General features: G+C 29.6%; 1 protein-coding gene across 1 annotated transcript; it reads left to right on the forward strand.

Moving 5' to 3' along the window:
• The first annotated feature begins 472 nt into the window (after positions 1-472).
• On the forward strand, positions 473-26,542 carry LOC130981942 (lupeol synthase-like). Its single transcript, XM_057905710.1, has 18 exons — positions 473-703; positions 1,913-2,098; positions 2,444-2,533; positions 3,682-3,879; positions 5,503-5,587; positions 5,682-5,848; positions 15,146-15,334; positions 15,516-15,629; positions 16,266-16,385; positions 16,470-16,592; positions 22,536-22,634; positions 23,175-23,231; positions 23,317-23,363; positions 25,029-25,172; positions 25,268-25,445; positions 25,803-25,883; positions 25,978-26,061; positions 26,198-26,542. The coding sequence occupies exons 1-18, from the start codon at positions 509-511 to the stop codon at positions 26,306-26,308; spliced, it is 2,268 nt and encodes a 755-aa protein (XP_057761693.1). The 5' UTR covers positions 473-508; the 3' UTR covers positions 26,309-26,542.
• Positions 26,543-27,732: the final 1,190 nt, after the last annotated feature.

Below are 27,732 nucleotides of genomic sequence, written 5' to 3' on the forward strand. Positions count from 1 at the left end.
CATTAGCATCAACCTTTACCTAGATAAAGGTCATATGTACTTATGAGTTATGATTATGTATGTGCTCTTAGAAATGAAAAAATAAGCATAGTTTTTCAAAATTAAAAAATATTCCTCTGTTCTTTTATTTATTGTGAGTGTTAGTAAGTTTGAGAAATAAAAAATATAATAATGTTATTTATGTGAGTAGGTGATCTTAGACTAATAAATTTGTGAATATTATACTTACATGATATTAGAGCTGATTTAATTCAGTCTAAAGTGTTTGAAAATTTGTGAAGTGTGAGAGAGTTTAATGAATTTTAACTTCAACTCACATTAAATCATGAGAAGTATGAAAATGTAATTACTTAGGAGATTACCATGAGATATATAAATGTAACTACCTAAGCATATAAATGTTAGGAAAGATACTCGTCGTTTCCTATATAAATACCAATATACATCTCATCCTCATCAATAAGTGAGCTAACCAAAGGGGAAGGAGAGAAGTTGATTGAAGTGAAGGATGTGGAAGTTGAAGATTGGGGAAGGAGGAAAGGACTTGATTTCAGCCAACAACTTCATAGGAAGACAACATTGGGAGTTTGATCCAAATGCAGGAACACCACAAGAACGTGCTCATCTTGAAATCCTTCGTGAACACTTCACAAAAAATCGTTTTTCCATCAAACAGAGCTCTGACCTATTAACGAGGATGCAGGTTTTTCTTTTGTTTTTTTTTTCCTTAAATCAAATGTATAACACATCTAAAATTGTTAAAGAACACAAATTTTATTCTTATTATTGTATATATCTAAAACTAACATTCTTTTTTCACAATACCCTAAAAATAAAAAAATTAAAATTAATGTATCCAAAATTATTATATCATTTAATATTAATTTCTTAGCTTTACTTTTCAAAAATGAAACAACTCAAACCAAAAAAAATAAAAATTCCAAAACTGGATTTGAATTTTCTTCTCAAATCAGTCAATAGGCGTAGATGGTATGAGAACTAACTGTGACATGTATGTAGCTATCTAATTCATTATTTAAAAAACATGTCAAATTTAGCTTATTTTTTATTGTTAAAACAAAAAAATATACCCTGAACTCTGTTGGATAATTTTTGTTAAGTTATATTGATTTTATAAATACTTTTTAAAATAATTATTCAAATCAATTTTTAAGAATTTTAAAATTAGACATTTTAATAAAAAAAAAATTTACACATATCAATTTTCAAAGTTTTACCTAATTTTAACAATGCAAGTTACAACAGCATTCCCAGTTACAATTATTAGGAGAGAGTTATCCTTATCGGCACATTTAATTATTATTATCATAAAATTAATTATTCAAAATATTAAAACAAATATGAAGAAACACAAATTATTACATTTCTACCACATTCTTCTGGCACGAATCTCTTTTTTGAGGGTTTGAAGTATCAAATTTTGCCTATTTTTTTCTGTTTTTATATATTTTTTGTTTTTTTTTATAATAAAAATAAAATTCTAAAGTCTTTTGTTATAAAAATACTAATATAATGTAGGTAACATTAAAATTGTTGAAAAATAAAGTTCACAGATAAATTTGTCCCACAAAAAAAGTTAACCTTAAAATTTAAGTAGAGTAAATGATAAATAAGTTTATAACTTTTTTATCTCAAAGGCAAATTAATTATTGACTAATTAAAAGTATAAAATCGTCTTTTACTTTCCAAAACGCGAGATATCTAAGTTTTTTCAGAAAATTCATTTGTTCTTATATATTTTGGGCGAAAAAATTAAAATATCGTATATTTTAAAAAAATATTTTTATATTTTTAATGAGTATTCAAAAACTTATGTATTTTTAAATTAAAAAGTTAACCATTTTTTTTTCTTTTTCTGTTATAAGTAATAAATTAACTCGCACACATGCAGCTAAGAAAGGAGAACAAATGTGGAGCAATACCAGAAGCAGTGAAAGTGGGAGAAGAAGAGAAGATAACAGAAGAAGCATTGCTTACAACAATGAGAAGAGCTCTCACTTTCTCTTCATCCATTCAATCACATCAAGGTCACTGGCCTGCTGAGTTTGCTTGCCCTTTGTTTTTCATTCAACCCTTGGTGAGCCTAATTATGCCCATTATTTAAAATATTGGGAATATTAATAATTATAATTAATTATATACTTTTATTATATACCCAAAGTGAACTCAACATTAATAAACATCAGGAATTTGATTATCGTTCATGAAATTATTATAGACACAATTATTTATATTGTCTTTTTTTATTAATTTAAATTTTTTTAAAAAATAATTTTATAACATAATATAAAAAATTTTATATCCAAAAAATTATTTAGAGTTCAATTTTTAGTAAACAAAAAAAAATCATCATAAGAAGAATAAAAAGAAGTATATTAATCACTAATGTTAATTGTGGATAAAATAAATGTATGTGTTGCAGGTAATGATACTATACATTACGGGACACTTGGATGCTGTTTTAGGAGCAGAACATAAGAAGGAAATTATTCGCTATTTGTATAACCACCAGGTAAACAATTTACTATACCTTTTTTAAATATATTTATCAAAAGAATTAGGGTTGCACATGGATCGAATAATATCTGCATATTCATAGTAATTATCTGCATTCAATCCGAATTTTATGGATATAATCCGATCCGCAGAGTCATCGGATCGAATCGGATTCAATTCGCACTATGATCGGATCGGATTGCGGATTTGTCAGTGATATCCGCAGATCCGATCTAGAGATTCGCATATCTCCACGTCTCATATAAATAACATAGTTTAAGAAAATAAACGCTAGTGTGATATGAATTTTAGTGTGTTGTTTTATAAATTTTATGATATTTTATTTTTAATTTTTTATATTATACTTTAACTTAGAACAATTAAATTTAGATCTTGTGTTATTATTTTTTTTGTTATTCAAGAAAACTTTTATTAATAATATTTTAGAAATAAATAGATTTAAACAGGTGAAAAAATAAATTTTTTAGAGCCAAAAGGGCCTTAAAACATTTTGTTTTGAATTATGCGGATATACCCGATATCCGATCCGATCCGCATCGGATCCAACTTAAAAAATATTCTGATATCGTATCATATCCGATCCAATGAGTGCAGTGCGGATCGAATAGAATTATAGGTTATATATGATCTGATCCGATCCGTGTACAACCCTAAAAAAAATAACAATAAAGAGTCCATTTTTATCGTTAATAATAACAACTAATTTTTTAAAAATTATTTTATTTATATTAAATTCTAGACGTTAAATGATAAATACTTAATTTAAAAATTTAAATTATAAACTTAAAATATAATTTTTCAAAAATTGGCTTCTATACTTTTTCATTGACCTAATATATAGTTCTCAAAAAAAAGTTTAATCTTTACTTTACTATGCAACCATATATATATATATATATATATATATATATATATATATATATATATATATATATATATATATATATATAAATATTCAAATATGACCCCAATCTTATTGTTATTTCATCTTGTCTCTATACAATCTCTCCAAATCTTGATATATTATTCAACAAAGTCAATTATATTCAAACAAAAGTGACACAAAATAGGGAGAATATCCTTAATTATCTCGCAATTATTATTAATTAGTTATTGATGCTTTGAATATATATGGTGAGACAGAACGAAGATGGTGGCTGGGGATTCCATATTTTGGGTCACAGTACAATGTTTGGATCAGGATTGAGTTACATTGCATTGAGAATACTTGGAGAAAAACTTGAAGATCATGAAGACAAGCCAATGGCCAAAGCCAGAAAGTGGATACTTGACCACGGTGGATTAGTGGCTATTCCATCGTGGGGAAAGTTTTGGGTTTCGGTAAAGATATTATTACTTATTAATTAAGACATTAATCAATTAATGAGGAATGTAATAAATAAATATATATATACCTGCATGTTAATATTAATATTAATATTAATAATTTAGTATAGTTACTAGACAAATGAACACATATATACATGCATGTTAATATAACAAAAAATATGATTTGGATACCAAAAATCAATTATTACATTATTAAAAAAATTACTTTTAGTAACAATAGAAATAGTCGCTAATATATTTATCATTAATTAAATATTAGTTTTTTTATATTTTTGCTGATAAAGATTTTAGCAGTAATTATATAATTACTAATAAAGACTTTTTTTAATGGCGATAAAAAAATTATAATTATCATTATAATAAATAGTAATAATAGCAAATATATAATTGCCAAAAAAATATATATATGTTAAATAAACCTTTTTAATAATTTTTGTTGTAGTGTAAAATTAGTCATTATATATTTGTGTATAAATATATGTATAGTTTATCTTATTTTGATTGAAAAAACAACTATTTATACTCATGAACTTTGTAAACGCTGATAAAAGTATCCACTAAAAAAGGAAACTAACGTTGTATTCATAAAAGATGGATTTCGTACGACAAAAGTATCCAAATCCTAAATTTATGTTGACTTTTTAATAAAATTTCAAAATTACCCCCATCATTTATCTTCATCCCCTCCTCTCTTCTTTCCCAAATCTCATAACAGAAAATTTGGCGTACCATCCTGAATGATGAGAGGATAATCACGTGCACTCAAAGTGATGAACCAATTCCAACCAAAATCCAATTTCAACATGATGGCAGCAGCACGGAGTGTGAGGGCAACATTGAATGAACCCAAGTACGTGATCCAATCAGCATTTCTAACCACATCAACGTTTCCAAAAGCCTGAATAGCTGGCACCGCCATCACAGCGGAGACAAGGGCTAGCCTCTCGCCATCTCCGGCGTCCCTTCCAAGATGAAGGAGGTACCGATTCCTTGGGTGATAAATTGCCAGCATCAACCGCAAGATCTGATCCTTATCTTGGTGTCCGCCAGAGATAAAGTACGTAAAAGAAGGAGGGTAAGGAGAACCATGCTGAACAAGGGAAGGAAAAGTCTTTGGGGAGCTAAAGGAAGAGAAGGAAGACATTATCAAAACCATAAAAGTGAGAAACACCGCCAACGTGAAAAGCCATTTTCTCTCAGCTCCCATGATAGTTGGTGTGGCTTGCGGTGGCGTTGGGACATATGGCATGTGGGTGGTTCCGGTGAAAGGAGGGATTTTTGGAATCCGATCGGTTGAAGAGAGGAGGGGATCAAGATAAAAGATGGGGTAATTCTGGAATTTTATTAAAAAGTCAACATAAATTTAGGATTTGGGTACTTTTATCGTACGGAATCTATTTTTTATGGATACAATGCTAGTTTCCTCTTTAATGGGTACTTTTGTCCGCGTTCGTAAAGTTCATGGGTATAAATAGTTGTTTTTCCTATTTTTATTATGTATTTTATATTTTAATATATATTTTATATTGATAGTTGATTTTTGTGATTAATTTTAATATCCTTGCTAGCATTAGTTGATTAATAATTTAGTATACTTAATTGATTTGGTGGAAGGTGCTTGGAGTTTATGAATGGTCAGGTTCCAATCCATTTCCACCAGAGTTATGGCTTCTACCCAAATCTAGCCCTATCCATGCAGGTTCGTTCAAGATTAATTAAAATTTTGAGTTTCTATAATTTCTTTTTGGCATAACCATTATTGCTAAGAGCAGTACTTCCTTATATGATAATAGGTTACATGATGAGCTATTGTCGCTTGGTTTACTTGCCCTTATCATACGTATATGGCAAGAAATTTGTGGCTCCCATCACTGACTTAATCAAATCTTTAAGAGAAGAAATGTACATCCAACCTTATGATCAAATCAACTGGAATAAAGCCAGAAATACTATTGCTAAGGTCAATATACAAACTTTAATTTAATTTCTTTTTATTTTCTTCTGATTAATAATGGTATGTAATTAACTTTTTTTTCCAACAAACATTAAATATTTTTTAAAAAATTATTTTATTTATTTTAAATTTGAGACCTTAAATAAAAAAAATTTAATCTTAAATTCTAAATGATAAATCTAAATATTAAAATTGACTAATGATGATTAACTAAAAGTTAGTTTCTTATATTTTTTTTATTTGAAAAAATATAGCTAGATAATTAATTTTAGTTAATTAGAATTAGTCAATTTTAGTGCTTAGATTTATAATTTAAGATTTAAGGTTAAAAATTTATAATTTAAAATTTAAAAATTAAGATAAACACGATAATTTTAAAAGATTAGCCGATGTTAGTTGGAATAAGTTGGTTATTTATCGTTATTCAAAAATTATTAATTACTTGATTGTTTATATTTTAGTTTTGCTCACTTTTGCTTAATTTAAAACATAGGTTTTAAGGTCATATATAATCTACTACCCTATAAAACATTCTTTTGGATATAAATTTACCATCATATTCATGGTGAACGGGATGAAAATGTATAAATTTAATGAAGTGTCAAATAATTGGACAAAATTTACTAGTAACAACAATTGAGATAGAGTAAAGAATTAGAAGTATGAGAGTGTTCTTATTCACTGACATAGAAAATAGAATTAGAAAAGAAGACTTGAGATACGAACGTGAAACTGAAACTCATATATTGTGGTTATAGCACCTGTACTAGATAATAGAATAATACAACATATATAGTAAAATTATCTATAGTGTAACAATAATCAAAATCAATAGAGACTAACTAATTCACTCACAGGCCCTCTCAAACTTAGCAGTGGGTTAAAGAGCCATTCTAAGTTTGTCTCAAAATTTGTGAAATAGAGGTGATAAGAGAAGTTTGGTGAAAATATTCCCAATCTGATCTATAGAAAATATATAGAGGACATAGAGTTACTTTTGACTTACTATCTCTCTTAAGCAGTGAAGGTCAATTATTTCCATATGTTTGCATCTAATATGAAGGACCGGGTTAGCAGCTAATGAGCAAGCACTTTGATTATCACAGTAAATAGTAGGTGCCATTAATTGTGGAATTCGAAGCTCCTTTAGAAGCTACTGTATAGGCACTAGTTCTGAATGAGATGCTGCCATGCTCCTATATTCTGCCTCAGTGCTACTACGACTAACTTTGGCTTGTTTATTGCTTCTCCGGATCCATGATACCAAATTGCTTTCTAAGTATACACAATAGCCAGTAATTGATTTTGTAACACCCTACCACATAGAGCTTTACACCTAGGATGTAAAACAGAAGTGGTGTGGTATTACGACCTCTAAAATAAAATGTACATAATATTGTATAATAGGTTATAGTATACTAAGAGCCTTAAAAAATGGGTGAAGCAAAATTGCGAAATGAAAAAAAAAACGCAACACTCAGAAAACGGAATTACTTACGTGCTAAGAAACCTTAAGAGTTAGAGATGAGAATAAGCAAAAGGGGAAAAGAGGGCCAAGAATACAGTGGAACTAGCTCCTAATCCAGCCTGTGAAGCCAAGACTGGCCGGAGAATATTTACATATATACATAAGTTTCCCAAGAATTTATACGTGCCCGAGAATTTATACGTGCCCAATCACCCTTACGACATAGGGTCAACAGAGTATCGAGATTCAACCTGGAACACGTGGTGGCAAGCCACGGTTCTCACCCAAGAAAACTCGTATCTCAGATATCATCCTTCATAAGCCATTTTATTTTCATAATCAATATATAATCATTTATCAAGTAGTGGTGTTAAACTTCATTTAACCTTCTCATCTCCTTCACATAACTCATCATTTTATCTCTTACTTCATCCTCAAGTTATCTTATTATCCTGGCTTCAATTAGCTACTGGACTTAGTACTATACCCTAAGTCTAAAAGAAAGAAAAATTGAGGTTTAGAAGTGAAAATCTGGTTCAAAACAGCCAAAATCTGATTTTGCAGCAAGCAGTGGTCACGTGTGTGCGTAGGCCACGCGTGTGCATAGGCCACGCGCACGCATGGTGCGAATAACACGTCGCGCGTACGCATGAGTCATGCGTACGCATGATCATGAGCTCACGCGCACGCAGAGACGGACCTACATTGAAGGAGGAGGGGACATTTACCCCCACAGAGTTTAAAAAAAAAACTAATACGTACTTAATATATATATGCCTTATATTATATTATATTTATCCAAAATAAAATGTAAATAATTTTTTTGTGTGTTTTAAATTAAAAAATATTTTGTTAAACTTAATATTTAATAATAATTATATTATTAAATTTGATTTAGAATAAAAATAAAAAATAAATAAACTCAAAAAATTGTAATAATTAATTTTATTATATTAGTTAGTTAGTTAATAATTAAATTAAAATTTAATTTTCTAATTAAATACAACTTAAATTATTAGTAATTTTTTAAAAAATATTTAACATAAAAAAAATATATTATCTATATATTAATATACTCTATTAATATTTATTATTAAAATGGTATTGATTATAGTAATTATTTTGGATAAAAGATTTATGTATACTATAAAAACTATAATAAGTAGATTTTATAATTAAATATGAGATAATAAAAAATAAAATAATTGTTAAGAACATATATAAAAAAAAATAATATTTAGTCATGTTAAAAATAAAAAAAATCATTATAAATTATTTTTTTATTATTTTAAATATTATACTGTGTGAAATTATTTTTTTATTATTTTAAATAATATAATAAGTGATTGTATGTATGTTTTTAATTCTTATCAATATGTATAGATAGTTCTAATTTAAAATTTTAAATATGTCTAAACAAATTTGGGTTAGTCGAGTGATTAGTTTAATTGTCCGCTTAAATAAGTGTTGGGAGTTTGAATTTCATTTCGTGTGTGTAGCAACTTATTGGCCCTCTTAAATGAAACTCAAAATCATGATAGATTAGTTCTTAACTTATTGAATATTATGAAGAACCAAAAAAATATATCTATATCTAAATTTTATTATTTTTTTGCCCCCACAACTAAATTTTTCTGGGTCCGTCACTGCGCGCATGCATGGCTACTCGCGCATGCATCGTTAAAATGCCACACCACGCGTACGCGTAGGCCACGCGTACGCATGGATAGACGTTTTTCCAAATTTGGCAGAATGTCCAGAAAGCTGCTACAAACCAGTTTTTGGTACCCTGCAACACAGTTTTATACACCAATCTTTCGTCGTCCATAACTTTCTCTACAAAATTCTGTTTTTCACAAAATTGATATCGTTCAAAAGTTTGCAAAACCATCTTTCATTTGAAACAAACCACATTTCCATCAAAAATTTGAAGAGCAAGTTTTGGATTCCCAAAGTTCATCAAAAATCCATTTCGTTATCAAAACCACAAAAACACATTTTCCTTTCAAACCACTTCTCCGCCTACTTTAACATACCACAACCATCAACATAATCAACCCTTTACCATAACACAATAATTCCAACAACTTTAGCTCAATAACAACATATTTCACCCAATTTACTAATCTAACCACAAACCACATATTGCTACACATACTCAATCTTACCATTTTCATGAAAATTTTTAGTCCTCGTTACAATACTAATTATCAAATCAATACCAACAAGTCTTTACTATACCATTCACTATCTCAACCAACTATTACTTGCGAAAATCCTCACACTTCATTCCTCACCAACATACAAGCATATACACATACATACATTTAATTTCCATTATTAATTACTCAACACTATACCATATCAATTTATTCATCAACTTCACAAATACTAGCCATTTAACATATCAAACCATTTCAACCTATCCTATAATACTCTAGCCTAAGTTTTCACACAACTTTATATATTAGATGCGCGAAACCTAAACTATACCTTGGCCGCTTTTATTTATTGTCCAAAGCAACACTTAAGCCATGCTCACAGATCCTCAATTCATAAGATCATCAAGACTTGACACCAATCCAAGGCCTCCAATGTCCACGACATCAAATTCCACTTACAAACACACCACCTAATACAAATATACAACATATATATACCAACTCAATATCTATTACCCAAATTCAGAAATTAGATAGAGCTATGATTTTCTCACCTTACCCATTGATGATTGGAGTATAATCTAATAATTATCCAATGTTAGATTATACCTAAACTACCAAAATCATCAAAATCACTCAAAGCTCAAGCCAATTTCACACATAAAGGGGAAACAAAATACTGGGAACTAATTTGAGAGAGACATACCTTTTTGTTAGATAGAATTAAAGAGGACTCCGAGACGAATGTGTTGTCGCAAACGACTCGTCAATCGGAGCTCCGGATCGAAAGTTATCTTGGTTTGAAGTTCAACCTAAGTTTATGTTCTTTCTCTCTTCTCCTCACCGTGTCTCCCTTCTTTCCAAATGAAATCAGATGGTTTGTGGCTGAAACGGGGTGAAAGAGATTATATGGGTTGGGCTGAATTGGACCTTGGGCTCATTTCGGGTCCAGTTTTTCCGATTCGGTCCGTTCGGCCCAATTTTGGGCCGAATTTTTTGAAATTGCTATCAAAGTTTTGAAAATCTCTATCCTATTTGATATTGATTTTGCATTTTTTTAATTTTTTAATTAAAATTCAATTTATTAACTAATCATTCATCGATTTTAGCGAAGTTTATGGATTTCCTGTCCTTCAAATCCTCTGCCCAGTCTGCATTTGTGAATGCAAGTAATCTCAAGTTAGTACATTTTTAAAATTCAATGCCTGCTAATATTGTACCTGCAATATATCTGAGGATGCATTTGACAGCTTTTCAATGCTCTATTGTTAGAAAGTGCATGTATTGAGAGACCTTGTTCACAGAAAAAGTAAGATTTGATCTTAAAAAAAGTCAAATATTGAAGTGATTCAACAATCTCTCTATACAATTTTGGATCCTGAAAATGCTCAAAACCGTTTGATGTAAGCTTCAAGGCTGAGATCATAAGGATAGGCATTGAATTTGCAGTGTCTATTTTAGCTTTTTGTAACAGTTCTCGAGCATACTTTTGTTAAGAAATTAGAATAGATCCATCTGTTAAATAAGAGAATTCTAACCCAAGAAAATAACTAAATTTTTCAAGATCTTTAAGCGAAAAAATTTTATTGAGATCAGAGATAAGTTTGTCTATTTTACCAGTATCACTTACAGTGACAACAATGTCATCTACATAGGCTAAGATAAAGGTGGTAGATGTATTAGTGTGTTTAACAAACAATGAAATATCACTTTTGATTTTGGTGAAACCAAACTGTAATAATGTAGCAGTCAATGTATTGAACCAACCTCTTGGAACTTGCTTCAATCCATAAATTGCTTTGTTCAACTTACAAACCTGTGATGCATTCTCAAATTGATAATCTGCTGGTGGAGACATGTATACCTCTTCTTCAAGAATACTATTTAGAAAGGCATTATCAAAATCAAATTGCCTTAGTGTCCATCCACATGATAGAGTTATAGTAATTATAATTCTCACAGTAGTAGGTCTCACAACTGGACTGTATACTTGGCTATAATTTGTGCCTTCAACTTGCAAAAAATTCTTTGCAACTAACTTGACTTTGTACCTGATGATGTTGCCTAATAGATCTCTTTTTATAGCAAATACCCATTTAGAATCAATAAGAGTTTTATACTTTGGTGGTTCAACTAAATCCCATGTGTTACATCTTACTAAAGCCTGAATTTCAGCATCCATTGTATTTTTTCAGTGTAAACACTGAAAATCTTGTTTAACATTTTTTGGGTTATTGTTAATCAAATCATAAGGTTCTACTAAAGTTATAGCTAATACTTGAGGTCTATTGTTTCTGGTTTTTTATCTTGTGAGCATATTGTGAGTATTAGAAGATGTAGTAGAACTAATATTTGTAATATTTTCAAAAGGTAGACAAATTTTAAGGCTTGAAATTGGGATGAAAGAATTCTGATTGAGGCTAGTATTAGAAGAGGTATGCTCAGTAATTTGAGTGTCAAGGCAAGTAATCAATGAGGGAGAATCTGAGATATTTAGAAGAGGTGGAGTTTGGAAAGGGTTAGAAGTCTTGGGTGAAATGTTGAATATAAAAGCTGGCAGATCTTTAACTATATCTTGGTTCACTACTATATTTTTATTGTAAAATAGAAAATTGTAAGAAAATTCAGTTTCATCAAATATCACATGTCTCGAATAGTGAATTTTTCCATCTTTAGTCATGCACTTATAACCCTTGTAGTTACTATTATAGCCAAGAAATAAGCATTTTTCTGATTTCAATGCAAACTTTATTTTGTTAGAAGATCTTAAATAAAGAAAGAAAGTACATCCAAATATTTTAAAGTCCTTATAATATGGTAATTTTTCAAATAAAATTTCAAAAGGTGATTTATTTTCTAATGCAAAATTTGGTAATATATTGATGATATATACTACTGATGTAAAAGAGTCTTTCCAAAATAACATTAGTAATGCAACAGTAGCCAAAAGTGACAATCTTACTTCAGTTGTATACCTATGTCTTCTCTCTATACTACTTTGTTGTTGATGTGTATAAAGACATGAGATTCTATGCATAATACCATATTCAGTTAAAAATTGAGTGAAGGAGTGTGACATGAATTTCATACCTCTATCAATTTGCAAAACCTTAATCTTCAATTCTATTTGAGTTTCCATAAACACTTTATTATTTTTCAATGCTTGTAATGACTGAGATTTATGAGTTAGTAAGAAAATAATTATATATTTTGTATGAGCATCCACAAATAAGATATAGTATATCCATTTTTAGGTCCCTAAATATCAACAAAACAAAGTCTAATGGTGCTTTATAGACTGATTCAGATTTTGTAAAAGACAACTGATGTATTTTTTTCATAGCATAATATTCACATATTTGAACAAAATTAGAATTAAATTGAGTAAGAACTCCACATGTTTTCAAGACAGAAAGTACAGTTTTTATTAAACTGTGATCCAGGCGTTTATGCCAAAGGTCAAGAGTTACATTTTTGTTGATTTAAACTACAAATACTTTTTTAATAGAAGAATTTATAATGCTATACTTACAAGAAACATAATTATTCAAAGAACTATGCATTAAGGACTTATTAGGCACATGAACAAATAAATTTTTAAAAGAGTACATGCCATTTCTAGCTTTGTCTTGGAAAAAATTTTTTTGAGAGTTCTGATCACACACAATACAATCATAAGGCCAAAATTCAAAATAAACATGGTTATCTAAAGCAAATTGAGATACACGTAATAAATTCTGTGTGATTTCAGGAACATGTGAAGTAATTTGTTTAAAAAAAACATGATTTTACTGTCTTTATCACAAAGAATTGAAGTTTCTTGAGCTAGAATTTTCGTATCTTGGCCATTACCTACAAATAATTGATCATAATCTGAAATTGAAGAGTTGGAATTCATCAAGTTGAGTGAATCTGGTGTGACATAGTGACTTGCTCCTGAATCTAGGTACCATATAGATTCTTGATAATTTTGAGAATTTGAGAAATAAGCTCTTGGTTGATGGAACTGTGATGATGGTGGTGGTGGTTGTGTGTTAGAGTAAGGAAATGTTGATTGTGGTGATTGTGAGCTATTTTCATAAGATTGAAAGTTAGGATCGAATCTATGGAAACAAGTTTGAACCACATGGCCTTAGCGACCACAAAGTTGATATTGATGTCGATTATTTTGGTTAGAAAAATGACCTCCTCTTCAAAATATTCTCCTTCTTCCTCTTCGAATAAAAGAGCCTCTCTGAGATTGAATGGTATATGGTGATGATGATGCTTGTGCCAGATTTGTCATGGGGATGTCACCTTGTAGTTTCTTGTATCTTTCCAACATATTGTCATAGGCTTTGTGGAAAGACTCAACTTCAGGCACATTGTAGGTTGATCATTTTGATATTACAGAAGTAATAAAGAAGCTATACTCCTCAGATAAACCATTAAGAATTGCTGAGACATGGTTATCTTGTTGAATTTGATATCCAATGGATTGTAGAACGTCAACAAGACCTTAAGTTTTTGAGAGATAATCTGGTATTGATCTAGTTTTTCTTACTGATTTCAGTTGAGCTTTTAAGCTTTGAATTTTTGTGACAAAGGTCTCAGTAAAATAGTCATTAAGTGCATTTCAAATTTTATAAAATTGATGACACTGAAGGATCTTGTTCTTGAAGGACTTTATGACTGATCAAGAATCCAAGTTGATAGAGTAAGATCATCTAACCTCCATTGTTTGAAGGCTTCAGTTTCTGTTTTAGTCTTCTTGGCGGCATCTTCTTCGTATTGTTGTGGAATCTTGCTTTGGTACAAGTGGTCTTCAAGACTTAAACTTTGAATTGTAAACAAAGCTTGGTATCTCCATGTATTATAATTGTTGTGGTCCAACTTCTCAAAAATTGGGGAGATCGATCTCTTGGTTGAAGATTCTAATAGAGTAATTGACATTATGGAACACAAATTGAAGAAATCAATAAAGAAAAAAAAAGGGGGGGAAGAACAAAGACAAGAGAAAAGAAAATTAGGGCAAACTTAGGATAAAATTGGGACAAAAATTGAAAGAAAATAAAAGAGAAATTAGAATTTGAAAAGAAGTAGGATTTCAAGTTCTGGATATCATAACAACAATTGAGATAGATAAAGAATTGGAGGTATGAGAGTGTTCTCGTTCACTAATGTAAAAAATAGAATTAGAAAAAAAGATTTGAAATACAAAAGTAAAACTAAAATTCATACATTGTAATTGTAGCACTTATATTAGATAATAAAATAATACAACATATATAATAAAATTATTTATAATATAACAACAATAAAAACTAATAAAGATTAACTAATTCACTTATATTCACTCACAACTAGAATATTTAGGAGTTTAAATTTTGAAAAACTTTGTTACTATTGCTTTTTGAGTCTGAGGAGGTTTAGATTTTTTGGTCGCCTAAGTTTTTATGAGTTTGCTTTTGATGCATTAGTAGAGCAAAATATTTTATATAATCAAATAATTATATCTATATTTTTAGATAATTATCTATATCATTAATATAAAAAATAATTATTTTTATCGATATAACATTACGTAATTAAATATATATATAATTATTTTATATTATTAATACATTAAAATTAAATTATTTTTTATAATAAAAAGATATTTATGAGATCCAAATTAATGAGATGTAATTTCAGGAGGACCTCTACTATCCACATCCTCTCATCCAAGATATGTTTTGGGGATTTTTATATCACGTTGGAGAACGTTTTCTAAACATTTGGCCTTTTTCCAAGCTTAGAGAAAAGGCATTAAAAATCACAATGAATCATATAAAATATGAGGATGAGATTAGTCACTACCTTTGCATTGGAGTTGTTGAGAAGGTATATATATAACAATTACTACCCATTAAATATATTTATTGGTATTTTTGCACCAAATATGAAATCTTATATGACAAGTTTTTTTTTTTTATATATATAGATGTAGTATAATTGTTATGATAATATAATTTCAGTTTCAATATCGGTTAACGCAATTAACTGTTATTGAATGAAATGAAAGGTTTTGTCTTTGATTGCACATTGGGCTCATGAGCCAAATTCAGAGGCATTCAAACTTCACTTAGCTCGAATCCCTGATTACTTTTGGATTGCTGAAGATGGCTTAAAAATTGTGGTTAGTATATTGTCCTTTTCTAAAAATTAAAGTACATTTTGGTCTTGTAAGAGAGAAGCTTAATAATTAGATAATGGATAATGCAGTGTAAGTCTTGTTAATTTTTTACCGTTGAATAACTTTTTATAAATTTCAGCCATTTAATAATTGGATTATTTCATATTATCTTAATAATCAAAGTTATGAAATTTAAAAATTCAAACATTAGTACATATTTAATAGTCAGTATTTATTTATATTTTCAAAATTATATTATATATCACAATAATAAAAGTAGTGTATTCTTGTATATCCAATATTTTTTTAAAAGTATTACTAAAAGTAAAATAAAAAAAAAATATTATCAAAATATAAAAATATTATTATTTTAATTTTAACAATACTTATATAACTATCATAATTACCGTAGTATAGATATATAGAATCCACCAATAAAAGTATATCAAATTTTATAAACGGATCGATGAAGAACATAATTTATAAAAAATTAGCCAATAATAAAAGTTATTTCGAGAGAAATATGCTAGTACTAATTGAAAATAATATACTTGGGCACTAAACTAATAAAAATATACAATGCCAAAAAACGTACATTTCGTTTATGATAGATTCATTATTTAAATTCAATATATACAGGCTCTGGGAAGTCAATTGTGGGATGCTGCACTTGCGGTACAAGCAATAATTGCATGTAATATGAACGAAGAGTATGGACATGTACTTAAGAAAGCACATGACTTTATCAAAGCTTCACAGGTAATAATAAATAATCATTTATGACTTGAATAATATAATATATGTGCCATACAGAAGCAATAACATTATTCGTCTTAATCAAAGATTCGTGAGAATCCAAAAGGTGACTTCAAGGCAATGCATAGACATATATCAAAAGGGGCGTGGGCATTCTCAATTCGTGACAATGGTTTACAAGTTTCTGATTGCACTGGAGAAGCACTAAAGGTTAGTTCAACTTCAACCATATTCCACTAAATAAATGATGTGTCACGACTGATAGAAGTGTCTTAAGTCTATTGCTGTTATTGCATTACTACTGAGTCAGCTAAAAGAGATTAGAAAGCTAATTTTTCTATTTAAGAGAAGTTAGTTAGAACTTAGAAGTTAGCAATTCAGTTAGCAGCTAGTGATTCAGTTCAGTAATTAATTACAAATTAACACTTTCATACTTTTTTAGAAGAACTTTTCTTTGTAAGTAAAAAATGACTCATTCACTCACTCACTATACACTCACTTCACCAATTACACATTTGAAATGGATTCAGGTCACATTATTCTTTCTTACTCTCTGTTCTCGAAACTCTGCTTCACTACTCACTCTCCCTCTTAGATTTTATTCTTTCTATCACACACCACAAGTTCATGATACCTTTCACAGTATCAGAGCTTTTGGTACCACAACTTCCGTAAAATTCAAGAAAATGAAGCCTGTTCAGCAGCAAGATTCAATCACCATGGCACAAGGGTTCACAGCAACTCCAATCTCGATGAAATTGGATGAGAACAACTACCTACAGTGAAAAGATCAGGCAGAGTCAACGATTGAAGGTAATGACATGCTGAATCACATCACAGGAGAAGGAATACCTCAGCAGTTTCTGGTGTCTGAGAATGGTGGAACTCGCGCAGCAAATTTTGAGTTTCAGAAGTGGAAAAGGCAAGATGCACTCCTCAAGTCATGGCTATTAGTTTCAATGAGCAAACCATTTACAATAAGGATGGTTGGATGTGTGTACACATGGCAGGTTTGGAAGAGGCTAGAAGATCACTTCTCTTCTCAAATCAAAGCCAAAGTAATGCAGTTAAAGAAATGCTTGTGCAAGCCAATTTAGCTGAGCGCTATCAATATGGACAAAGTCAGCAAATGAGAGGAGGCTTCAGAGGTGGCTTCCGAGGCAGAGGTAGTAGGTTCAGAGGAGGCAAAAATTCATACACTGATGGAAGAATGATGCAAGAATCATACAGTGGTGGAAGAGGTATGCAAGAACAATACAATGAAGAAAATGAATATGGAAGAGCACAACACGAAAAAGGTAGAGCGAATGGTGGTGGTGCAAGGAATTTCGTCAATACAAGATCACAGTATGAAAAGCCACAATGTCAAGTGTGTGATAAAATAGGACACACAGCAAAGACATGTTGGTACAGGTATAGTGAGAATCAGTATGAAGAGGATTAGAGCAACCAGATTAGCCAGCCTGCAGCTAATTTCAGCAAAGTACTAGCTGCAATTGCCACCATCTAGGATCCAAACTGGTATCCGGACTCAGGCGCCACGCATCACATGACACATGATGAACAAAATTTGGTTGAGAAAGAAGAATATGTGGGAGGTGAACAAATTGTCATTGGAGATGGATCAGGTTTGCAAATCAATTTAGTTGGTAATTCGTGTTTTAAATCTGATTTGAGCTCTATGCTATTTAAGTTGAGGAAAATTCTGTTTGTGCCTGAAATTACGAAAAACTTAATGAATGTCCACCAATTTCGCTATGATAACAAAGTTTTCTTTGAATTTCATGCTGATAAATATTGTGTTAAATAACAGGAAACCAAAGAAACTGTGCTTTAAGGGAAGGTCGATAAAAGCCTCTATAAATTTGTCAAGTTTGCTGTACACACACTACCAGAAGCTCATGTGACCATTCTAAATAACAAGAACAGTCTCCTAATATGGCATGCTAGATTAGGACACCCTAGCAGAATTGTTTTGTGAAAAGTTCTGAGCAATTGTTGTAATTTTTCTTTTCCAGCCAGTAATAAAATAGATTGTCCAGCTTGTTGTATTGGAAAGTCCCATTAATTGCCCTTTCCAACCTCATAAACAGTGTATACACAACCCTTACAACTTCTATATACAGATATCTAGGGTCCAGCCTCTATGTTTGAAATAATAAAAATTGGTACTTTATGAATTTCATTGATGCATTCTCAAAGTTCACTTGGCTTTATCTCATTAAGTCTAGAGCTCAACTAAAATCAATTTTTAATCACTTCCAACAAATGGTTGAATTGCAATTAAACACAAAACTAAAGGTGATACAAAGTGATAATGCTGCTGAGTATATGAGTTTGTCTAAAATCTTGCAGGAAAGAGGAATCATACATAGGTTCTCATGTCCTCATGTGCACCAACAAAACGGCTCAGCTGAAAGGAAACACAAACATGTGGTTGAAATGGGACTGACCTTACTAGCAGCAGCCGCAATGCCTACAAAATTCTGGAGTGAAGCCTTTGCTACAGTAGCAAAATCAATCAACTTACTACCTACACCTGTGTTGGAAGGGCAGTCACCAACAGAAAAGTTACTTGGAAAGAAACTAACCTATGAGAATCTCAAGGTATTTGGGTGCTTATGCTTTCCCCATCAAAGGCCTTACAACAAGAACAAGCTTGATTTCAGATCCTCACCGTGCACCTTCATTGGATATGATTCAGTCCGAAAAGACTACAAATGCCTCAATCAACAAGAAAAAATCATCACAACTCCAAATGTAGTGTTTTTTTAAGAAAGATTCCCTTTTCAAGAAGCAAAAGAAGTAGCCAGCAATAGACAAGACTCAGAGACCTCAACTCCAAGTTTTCCAACAATTCCAAAGCTTAGTGAAGTCACCAGGACAGCTTCAACTCAACACAGTTCAGATTCATCTCAACAGATTTCAGAAGCAGCAGCAGCAAACTCTCCTAGAAATGCAATCCAACAAAATTCAGTAACTGGAAGCTCAATCCAAACAGCACAACAACAACCTAACCTTAGAGCAACTACACCTCAACAGAGGCCAGCAGCAGCATCAGCAACTCCCATCCCAATTTCAATAAATGACATAGAAACTGTGTTGCCAATTTCAGACCTGGAAACTAATCAAACAGTATCAAGGAACTCACATCTGATGGTCACCAAAAGCAAAGTAGGAGTGTTCAAACTAAAGGCCTTTCAAGCAAGTGTAGAACCAAAGAGTGTACAACAAGCTTTCAGCATACCCGAATGAAAAGCAGCAATGGACACAGAATATAAAGCGCTAATGAAGGAAAAAACCTAGGAATTGGTCACTCTTCCCCCTAATAGAGAAGCAACTGGAAGCAGGTGGGTGTTTAGGATCAAGTACAATGCAGATGGGTCCCTATAAAAACATAAAGCTAGGCTAGTAGCACAAGGGTTTGCACAAAATCCTGATTTTGACTTCATTGAGACATATAGTCCAGTGATAAAACCAACCTCCATCAGGCTACTTCTGTCAATGGCCTTGGCAAAGTCTTGGGTGATAAGGTAGCTAGATGTGAACAACGCATTCCTGCAGGAGAATTGATAGAAGAAGTGTACATGAAACAACCCAAAGGGTATGAAACTAGTGATTCATCCCTAGTATGCAAACTGAACAAGGCTCTTTATGGGTTAAAACAAGCCCCAAGAGAGTGGTATCACAAGCTAGCAACTGGATTAGGTGAAATTGGCTTTCAAGCAATAAAGTCTAATATCTTAGTTTTCTTGAGAAATGTTGATGGCATAAAGACCTATATACTAGTGTATGTGGATGATATAATCATCACAGGTGAATCAGAGAAGCTGGTAAAATAAGCAATTGAACAACTGAATGCAAAATTTGCTCTCAAAGACATGGGAGTCTTCATTACTTCCTTGGCATTCAGGTGGAAAGAGCTAAAGCTGGTGGTTTGCTCTTATCACAGCAAAAGTACATTGGTGAAATTCTAAAGAAAGCTGGCATAATTGGTTGCACAAGCTGCTACACCCCATTGCCTTCAACTGTAAAATTCTCAACTTTTGGTGGGCCACAATTCGCAAATCCTCAACTATAAAGGTCAGTAATTGGAAGTCTTCAGTACATGGCAGTAACTAGGCCAGAAATCTCTTACAGTATCAACAAAATGGCATAGTTTGTTCAAGCTCCTTTGGATGTTTACTGACAAATGGTAAAGAGGATTCTGAGATATCTCAGTGGCACAAGACACTATGGACTGCACCTGAAGCAAGAAAACTCGATGCAAATCACTACATATAGTGATTCAGATTGGGCTGGAGGTCCAGTACAGAAGCAGAATATAGAAGCTTGGCTAACCTGATGGCAGAGTTACTGTGGATAAAGAATTTTATGGTTGAATTACAGTATCCCTTAAGAGAAGCACCACTAATGTACTATGACAATCTGAGTGCAGTACTATTAGCAGCCAATTCAATCCTTCACTCAAAGTCCAAACACTTTGAAATAGACCTTCACTTTGCAAGAGGTCATGTAAACAACAAAATATCAGAATTAGCCATATTCTAGGAATCATTTAGGTAGCTGATGTTCTGACAAAAGCAATACCCTCAGAGAAGTTCTTGCAGTTCAGGTCCAGGCTGAATATTGTTGAAATAGAGAGTGGTAATCAATAAACTAGTCAAGAAACCAGAACTAGCAGCAGCACCTAAAGGGAGTGCAGAAGTTTACTCTCATGTGTACTGTTCTTGCAGAAGAATTTGAAGGAAAAGAAAGTGGAGATGATGATAGGAGTGTCTTAAGCCTATTGCTGTTATTGCATTATTGTTGAGTCAGCTAAAAGAGATTAGGAAGCTAGTTTTTATGTTTAAGAGAAGTTAGTTAGAAGTTAGCAATTCAATTAGCAGTTAGTAATTCAGTTTAGTTGTTAGTTATAAGTTAACACTTCCATATCCTTTAAGAAGAAATTTTTTTATAAGTATAAAATGACTCACTCACTCACTGTACACATATTTTACCAATTACACATTTAAAATAGATTCAGGTCACGTTTTTTTCCCCCTTTCTCTATTCTTGAAACTCTGCTTCACTATTCACTCTCCCTCTTGATTCTTTCTATCACACACCACAAGTTCCTGATACCTTTCAACGACAAAGTTTATCCTTTTTTGTTTTAGTTAAGAAAAATTCATGTATTTGTTTTCATAAATTTTATATGTTCTTTTTTTATATGTTGAGATTTAATTTGGTTGGTTAAAAATGTTTTTTTATCTAGTATTTTTTATCAAAAAGATAAATATAAATCTTTAAATGCATTATATTTTAAAAATAAATAGTAATATAGTTTGTTTGTTTGTCATACGTGATAACAATATAATCCTATCTTAGTTGTATCATATCAACCTTATTAAAAATATATAACAAATAAATCATTAACTTAATTATTATATAAAATATATATTAAAATATAAAATAAATATTAAAAATAAATTAAATAATATATATTTATATAATTACCTAATAATTAATTTTTAATATATACGTAATAATATTATTAGTATAATATAATATTTTATACAGACAAATACTGAAATACTGACATACCAAAAATATGATATTGTAATTTTATCGAAATATAAAATCTTATCATATGAAGTGGCGGATTTGGCAGATAGTAAATAAGTTGGTATATTAATTCTAAGTAGTTAATATTAGTTAATTCTTTTATTATAAATTATATTTTTTATTTTATTTTTTAAAATTTAGAATTTAGGATATTATCATGATTGTTTAAAATTATTATATACATACAAAAAAAATTAGTTGTTAAATCAGTTATTTATGTATTTATATATATATATTATTTAATTACTTTTTAATATATATTTAATATTTTAGCATGTATATATTTTATATAAATAATTATTTATTTGATGACTTTTTTTACATGTAATATGACTATTTTTAGTTATATATACGAATGTAAATTTTTTCTATTAAATTGTAGGAAGAGGATTAAATTTTAAATACAAAATATAATACTTAATTCTTTTTCATGATTTAAATTAATAAAAAGAAGATAAATATATAATAAAATTAGTTTAAAATGATATAATAATATATATTAATATGCATTTATTTTATGTAAATTTTCCTTAAATTTATATGTAGGCTGCACTTCTATTGTCAAAATTGCCAACTGAACTAGTTGGGGAGAAAATGGAAGAACAATGTTTCTATGATACTGTGAATGTCACTCTCTCTCTACAAGTATGTCGATATATCATGACGTTCTTTATTATTATTACTTTATTTCTGTATATGCATTCTTTTTCTGTTAGTTTAATTATTCGGTAACTTCTTATAATTTTAAAATGATTTATACAGCTAAAAGTTTATTATTAATTTTTTATAGTTAATAAGCAAAATTTAATCCATAAAATTTTTTTATTTCATTGATTTAATTATTATATTGATCCTTATAATTTTACCATAATCTATATAATTTAAATTAAACTTACATCCAAAAGTAGCAAATATAATCAGAAATATTCTATTTACTTTTAATGTCAACTGTTATTAAGAATTTGATTAAAATTTTTTTTAGCTTGGATAAATTTGAACAAAAATATTAGCCCATATGAATTTTAAATGTGCACATTTTTAAATAGTTATGTACAATTTTCAAATTTTTGTTTGCTGATTGTCGTTATTTTCTAAATACTTAAATCAATTTGTTCAGGCAATAATTTGGTGAAAGCAACAAAGATTCAAATAATTTAATGTGATTTGATTGAATTTTAATTGCAGAGTAGTAATGGTGGATACTCCGTGTGGGAGCCTCGGATAGCCTTTCGATGGTTAGAGGTAAGAAAATTTAGAAGACATTTATTTAGACACGAGATTAATTAAAGACTTTGTTTTAATTGAATAACAATTTTATTTAATGCAGAAATTCAATCCAACTGAATTCTTTGAGAGCGTCATCATTGAAATGGAGTAAGATTTAAGTTTGATACATATCTATGAGCCAATTATATAATTCAATTTCGTTTTTTAAAGATTATCTATTTTTTAAATTGGTATATGAAAAACTTTTTTAGTTAAAATTATTTTTAAAAATTTTAAGTTTGTCATATTAATTTTTTGTCATTAATAATGTCAAAATTTATTGATATGATTCAATACTACATAGTTTTAATTAGTTACTACAATAAAGTTTTACATCCAAGCAAAATACTTAACTAAGTCTAACCAAATTATTATAACAATTTTTTAAATCACGCGCTTCCTTTTTTTTTCCCTTCGCTTTCTCTTTCTCCTTCTCTTTCTCCTTCTCCTTTTCCTTCTCCAATATTACATCTTTTTCTTTTTCTTTTTCGTTATTATCATCACCAATAGCACTAACATTTTACAAACATCTTTATTAGTTCTGATTTTTTCTACTGTTACCATTAAATAATTTTGGTTTATTTCTTAATTTATTTCGGTTCATTTGTATGTTAATTGAGGTTCACTTAATGCTACTGATAAGTATTGACCAAATTTTTATTCCTTAAGTAATTTCAGTTTATTTCTTAGTTTAATTGATGTTTATTTGGATCTAAAAATAAATTTGATGTGTTTTTGTTAATGATTGAGTTTTTTTAATTGCTTGTTCAAATCTGAACTAATTGAATGGAATAGAGTAGAATCCAATGCAATTGAATAAAGTGATAATCAATAATTTCATTCTTTTTTACTAAAAAATTTGGTTAATACTTATCAGCAACATCAAGTGAGTCTCAATTAACACAAACACATTGAACTCATTTTTTATATCCAAATGAACTTCAAACAAACTAAGAAATGAACCGAAATTACTTAAGAAATAAAAAATTTGGTCAATACTTATCAGTAACATCAGGTGAACCTCAATTAATACACAAATAAATAGAAATTAATTTACAAATGAATCGAAATAAACTAAAAGTTGAACCAAAATTATTTATTAATGATACTAGAGAAAATCAGAACCAATAAAGATGTTAGCAAAATGTTAGTATTGTTGGCAATGATGATAACGAAAGAGAAGAATAAGAAGAAAAACTTGCGTGCGTAGAGGAGGAGGAGGAGGAGGAGGAGGAGGAGGAGGAGGAGGAGGAGGGAGGAGGAGGAGGAAGGATATGTTTTGTATTATTGAAATGCGCTATGTATACACTGGTGTGATGAAAATAGCTTTTGGTGAGTTTGGGTCAACTTAGTTGGACTTGATTGCAAAAAATAATTAGATGTATAGCAAAATTGTAACTACTAATATAATAAATTTATGAATTTAGATTAAATTAACTCTAAATTAAGAAAGCTTTGAGAAATTGAAATCTCTTTATTTATAATTGATTTGATCTAATTTTACAAATTTATCGTATTAGCAATTAATTAGAATCATTATTGTTGTATTATTTAACGTGTCATATCAGCAAAATTTAATACCGACAGCAATAAAAATAACGAAAGGACTAATATGACCAACATAAAATATTTGAAAAACAAATTTAATTAATTTTTTTTAAAAATCAATTTAAAAAATAATTAATCTTTTAAAATGAATTTTACTATTTATTCATTTTAGAATTCTTTAATTAATATCCTACATATACTAATTTAACAAATATGAGTTGATAGGTACGTAGAGTGCACAGCATCAGCAATGTTGGGATTGGTTATATTCAGAGAGCTTTACCCAAACCACAGAAGGAAGGAAATAGATCAATCAATTTCCAAGTCAATCCATTTCATTGAAAGCACACAGAATCCTGATGGCTCTTGGTATTGGTGATCAATTTTTTCCGTTTTTTATATAAAAATATAATGATAAGAATTTAAAGTAATTAAAGATGATAAGCACAATGATACATATACAGGTATGGTTGTTGGGGGGTTTGTTATACATATGGCACATGGTTTGCTGTGGAAGGACTAAAAGGCGTTGGAAAGAACTACCATAACTGTCCTGTATTGCGCAAAGCATGTCAATTTTTGTTGTCTAAACAACTTCCTAATGGTGGTTGGGGTGAAAGTTACTTGTCAAGCCAAAACAAGGTATATATTATTTTTATTTTGCTTATGAATAATCTATACTATATTATACTATAAAAAGAAGATAAAAAGAAAACTGAAAGAAAAGTGCTTCTCCTAAAAATAAATTAAAAAATATATATATAAATAATTATATCTTTAACCCGTCTTCTCATTTAATACACACTTAATTGATATATTTTCATTCTATATTTTCTTGAATAGCAAGTTTTCTCTCTAGTTCTATATTACTTTCGATCTCACTACAAAAGTGCATCTCTACAACAATTTGCACAGATATCATGTCATGATATCCAATATACCATTTTCATTATATTAGAATTGTACTCATATAACATGGTTAATTTCTTTATCAAATAGGTGTATACAAATTTAGAAGGCAACCGTGCAAATATAGTTCAAACATCGTGGGCTTTGTTGTCCCTTATCGGCGCAGGGCAAGTAAGTAAAATCTTAAGCCGTATTTGGAACGAAAAATATGAAACAATATAATATTGAGATAGAGAATTTATTATTTATTATTTGTGTCAAAAAGGCTGAGATTGATCCAATACCCATACACCGTGGAATGAAGTTACTAATCAATTTACAACTGGAAGATGGAGACTTCCCTCAACCGGTAATTAATTAATTAATTTACTAGTCCTCCTTATATTTATTTTCTTAGCATTTAGCAAAAAACAATGTATATATTTGTGTCATTCACTAATCAGTTATCAACATAATTTTAATAATTTTCAAATACATATATACAGGATGCCACAGGAGTATTTTTTAGGAACTGCTTCTTGAACTATGCATCATATCGAATGATATTTCCTATTTGGGCTTTGGGAGAATATCGCAGCAGAGTTTTGCATACATGAACCACTGCATCCATAATAATTTAATTACCAAAGTTATCGAATTCTCGAATTCACTCCTACACTTTTTTAAGTTGCTTTTATCATAATAATATGGTTGTTTGTGTACAATATGTAAAATGTGTTTCGTATTTCGTATGTATTTGTTTGGCTTTGATACAAGTTGTCTTTCCGCAAACATAATGCATCTTGTTCTTTAATAATGTAAGCAGAATTTATATAAATATTTTATTTAATTGGTCGTACTTTAATTAGTCATCCTACTTTTTTTTTCCGCGTGAGAATTAGTGTTGAAGATGGTTTCTGGGAGAGAATCGCCAGAGTTTTGTAAGCATGAAGACCACATCCATCAAAAGTTGTGATCTTATTTATGTGCTATAGCTACCATCTATAGTATGATTAACAATGTTACCTTGTATGATTATCATGAATAATATATATGTTTGCCTGTCTACAACAAGTAAACTGTGTTTCGTATGTTTTTTATTTTTCATACAAATTGTCTTATCTGAGATAATGTAAGCATAACTTATAAGAATATTTTCAATTTTCTCTTATTGATTCCATAGTCATTTTACAAATGGTAAAGATGTATCATTTTTAATGTAAACGTTGTATTTGATTTATCATGAATAATATATGTTTGCCTGTCTACACAAGTAAACGTGTTTCGTATGTTTTTTATTTTCATACAAATTGTCTTATCTGAGATAATGTAAGATAACTTATAAGAATATTTTCAATTTTCTCTTATTGATTCCATAGTCATTTTACAAATGGTAAAGATGTATCATTTTTAATGTAAACGTTGTATTTGATTATAGGGATGGACATAGGGGCGAGTGGAGGCTCCTAGTTTTTTTTTTTTAAATTAATATTAATAAATTATTAAGTATGATATAATTTTGTAAAAATATATTTAGTATTTAGTCTAGTATAAATAAAAGTCTAATTCAACTTAAATATTAATGATCTTTAATATCTAAAAAGTAAGTAATAACAATATTAAAAAAATATGAAAAAAATATTATTACTAATATTTTTTAATTAAATTTTTTTTTTCAAATCTCATAAAATGGATTCTTTTTCTTCTTATGATCGTCCTTTATTATTTGTTTGGTCTTAATTTTCTCTGTATCAATTGCTATAACTGAAAGATCTTTTTCAGCTATGAATATTATGAAGAATAATTCAAAAATAAAATAAAAGGTGAATTTTTGCTAATTATCTTTTAATTACATTGAGAAGAAAATTGCTAAAAGATTTGACACACACAGATTCTATTATCGATGAATTTTATAATACTTACGAAGAATCAACCACTTTATTAATAAAAAGTACACACATAATTTTATACTTTAAAATATATTCTCTATCGATATATTTTTGTAATTAATTTTATATTATATAATTTTTTGCATATATTT

The sequence above is a fragment of the Arachis stenosperma genome, chromosome 5 (genome assembly GCF_014773155.1).
Source record: "Arachis stenosperma cultivar V10309 chromosome 5, arast.V10309.gnm1.PFL2, whole genome shotgun sequence".
In the NCBI taxonomy this organism is placed as follows: Eukaryota; Viridiplantae; Streptophyta; class Magnoliopsida; order Fabales; family Fabaceae; genus Arachis; species Arachis stenosperma.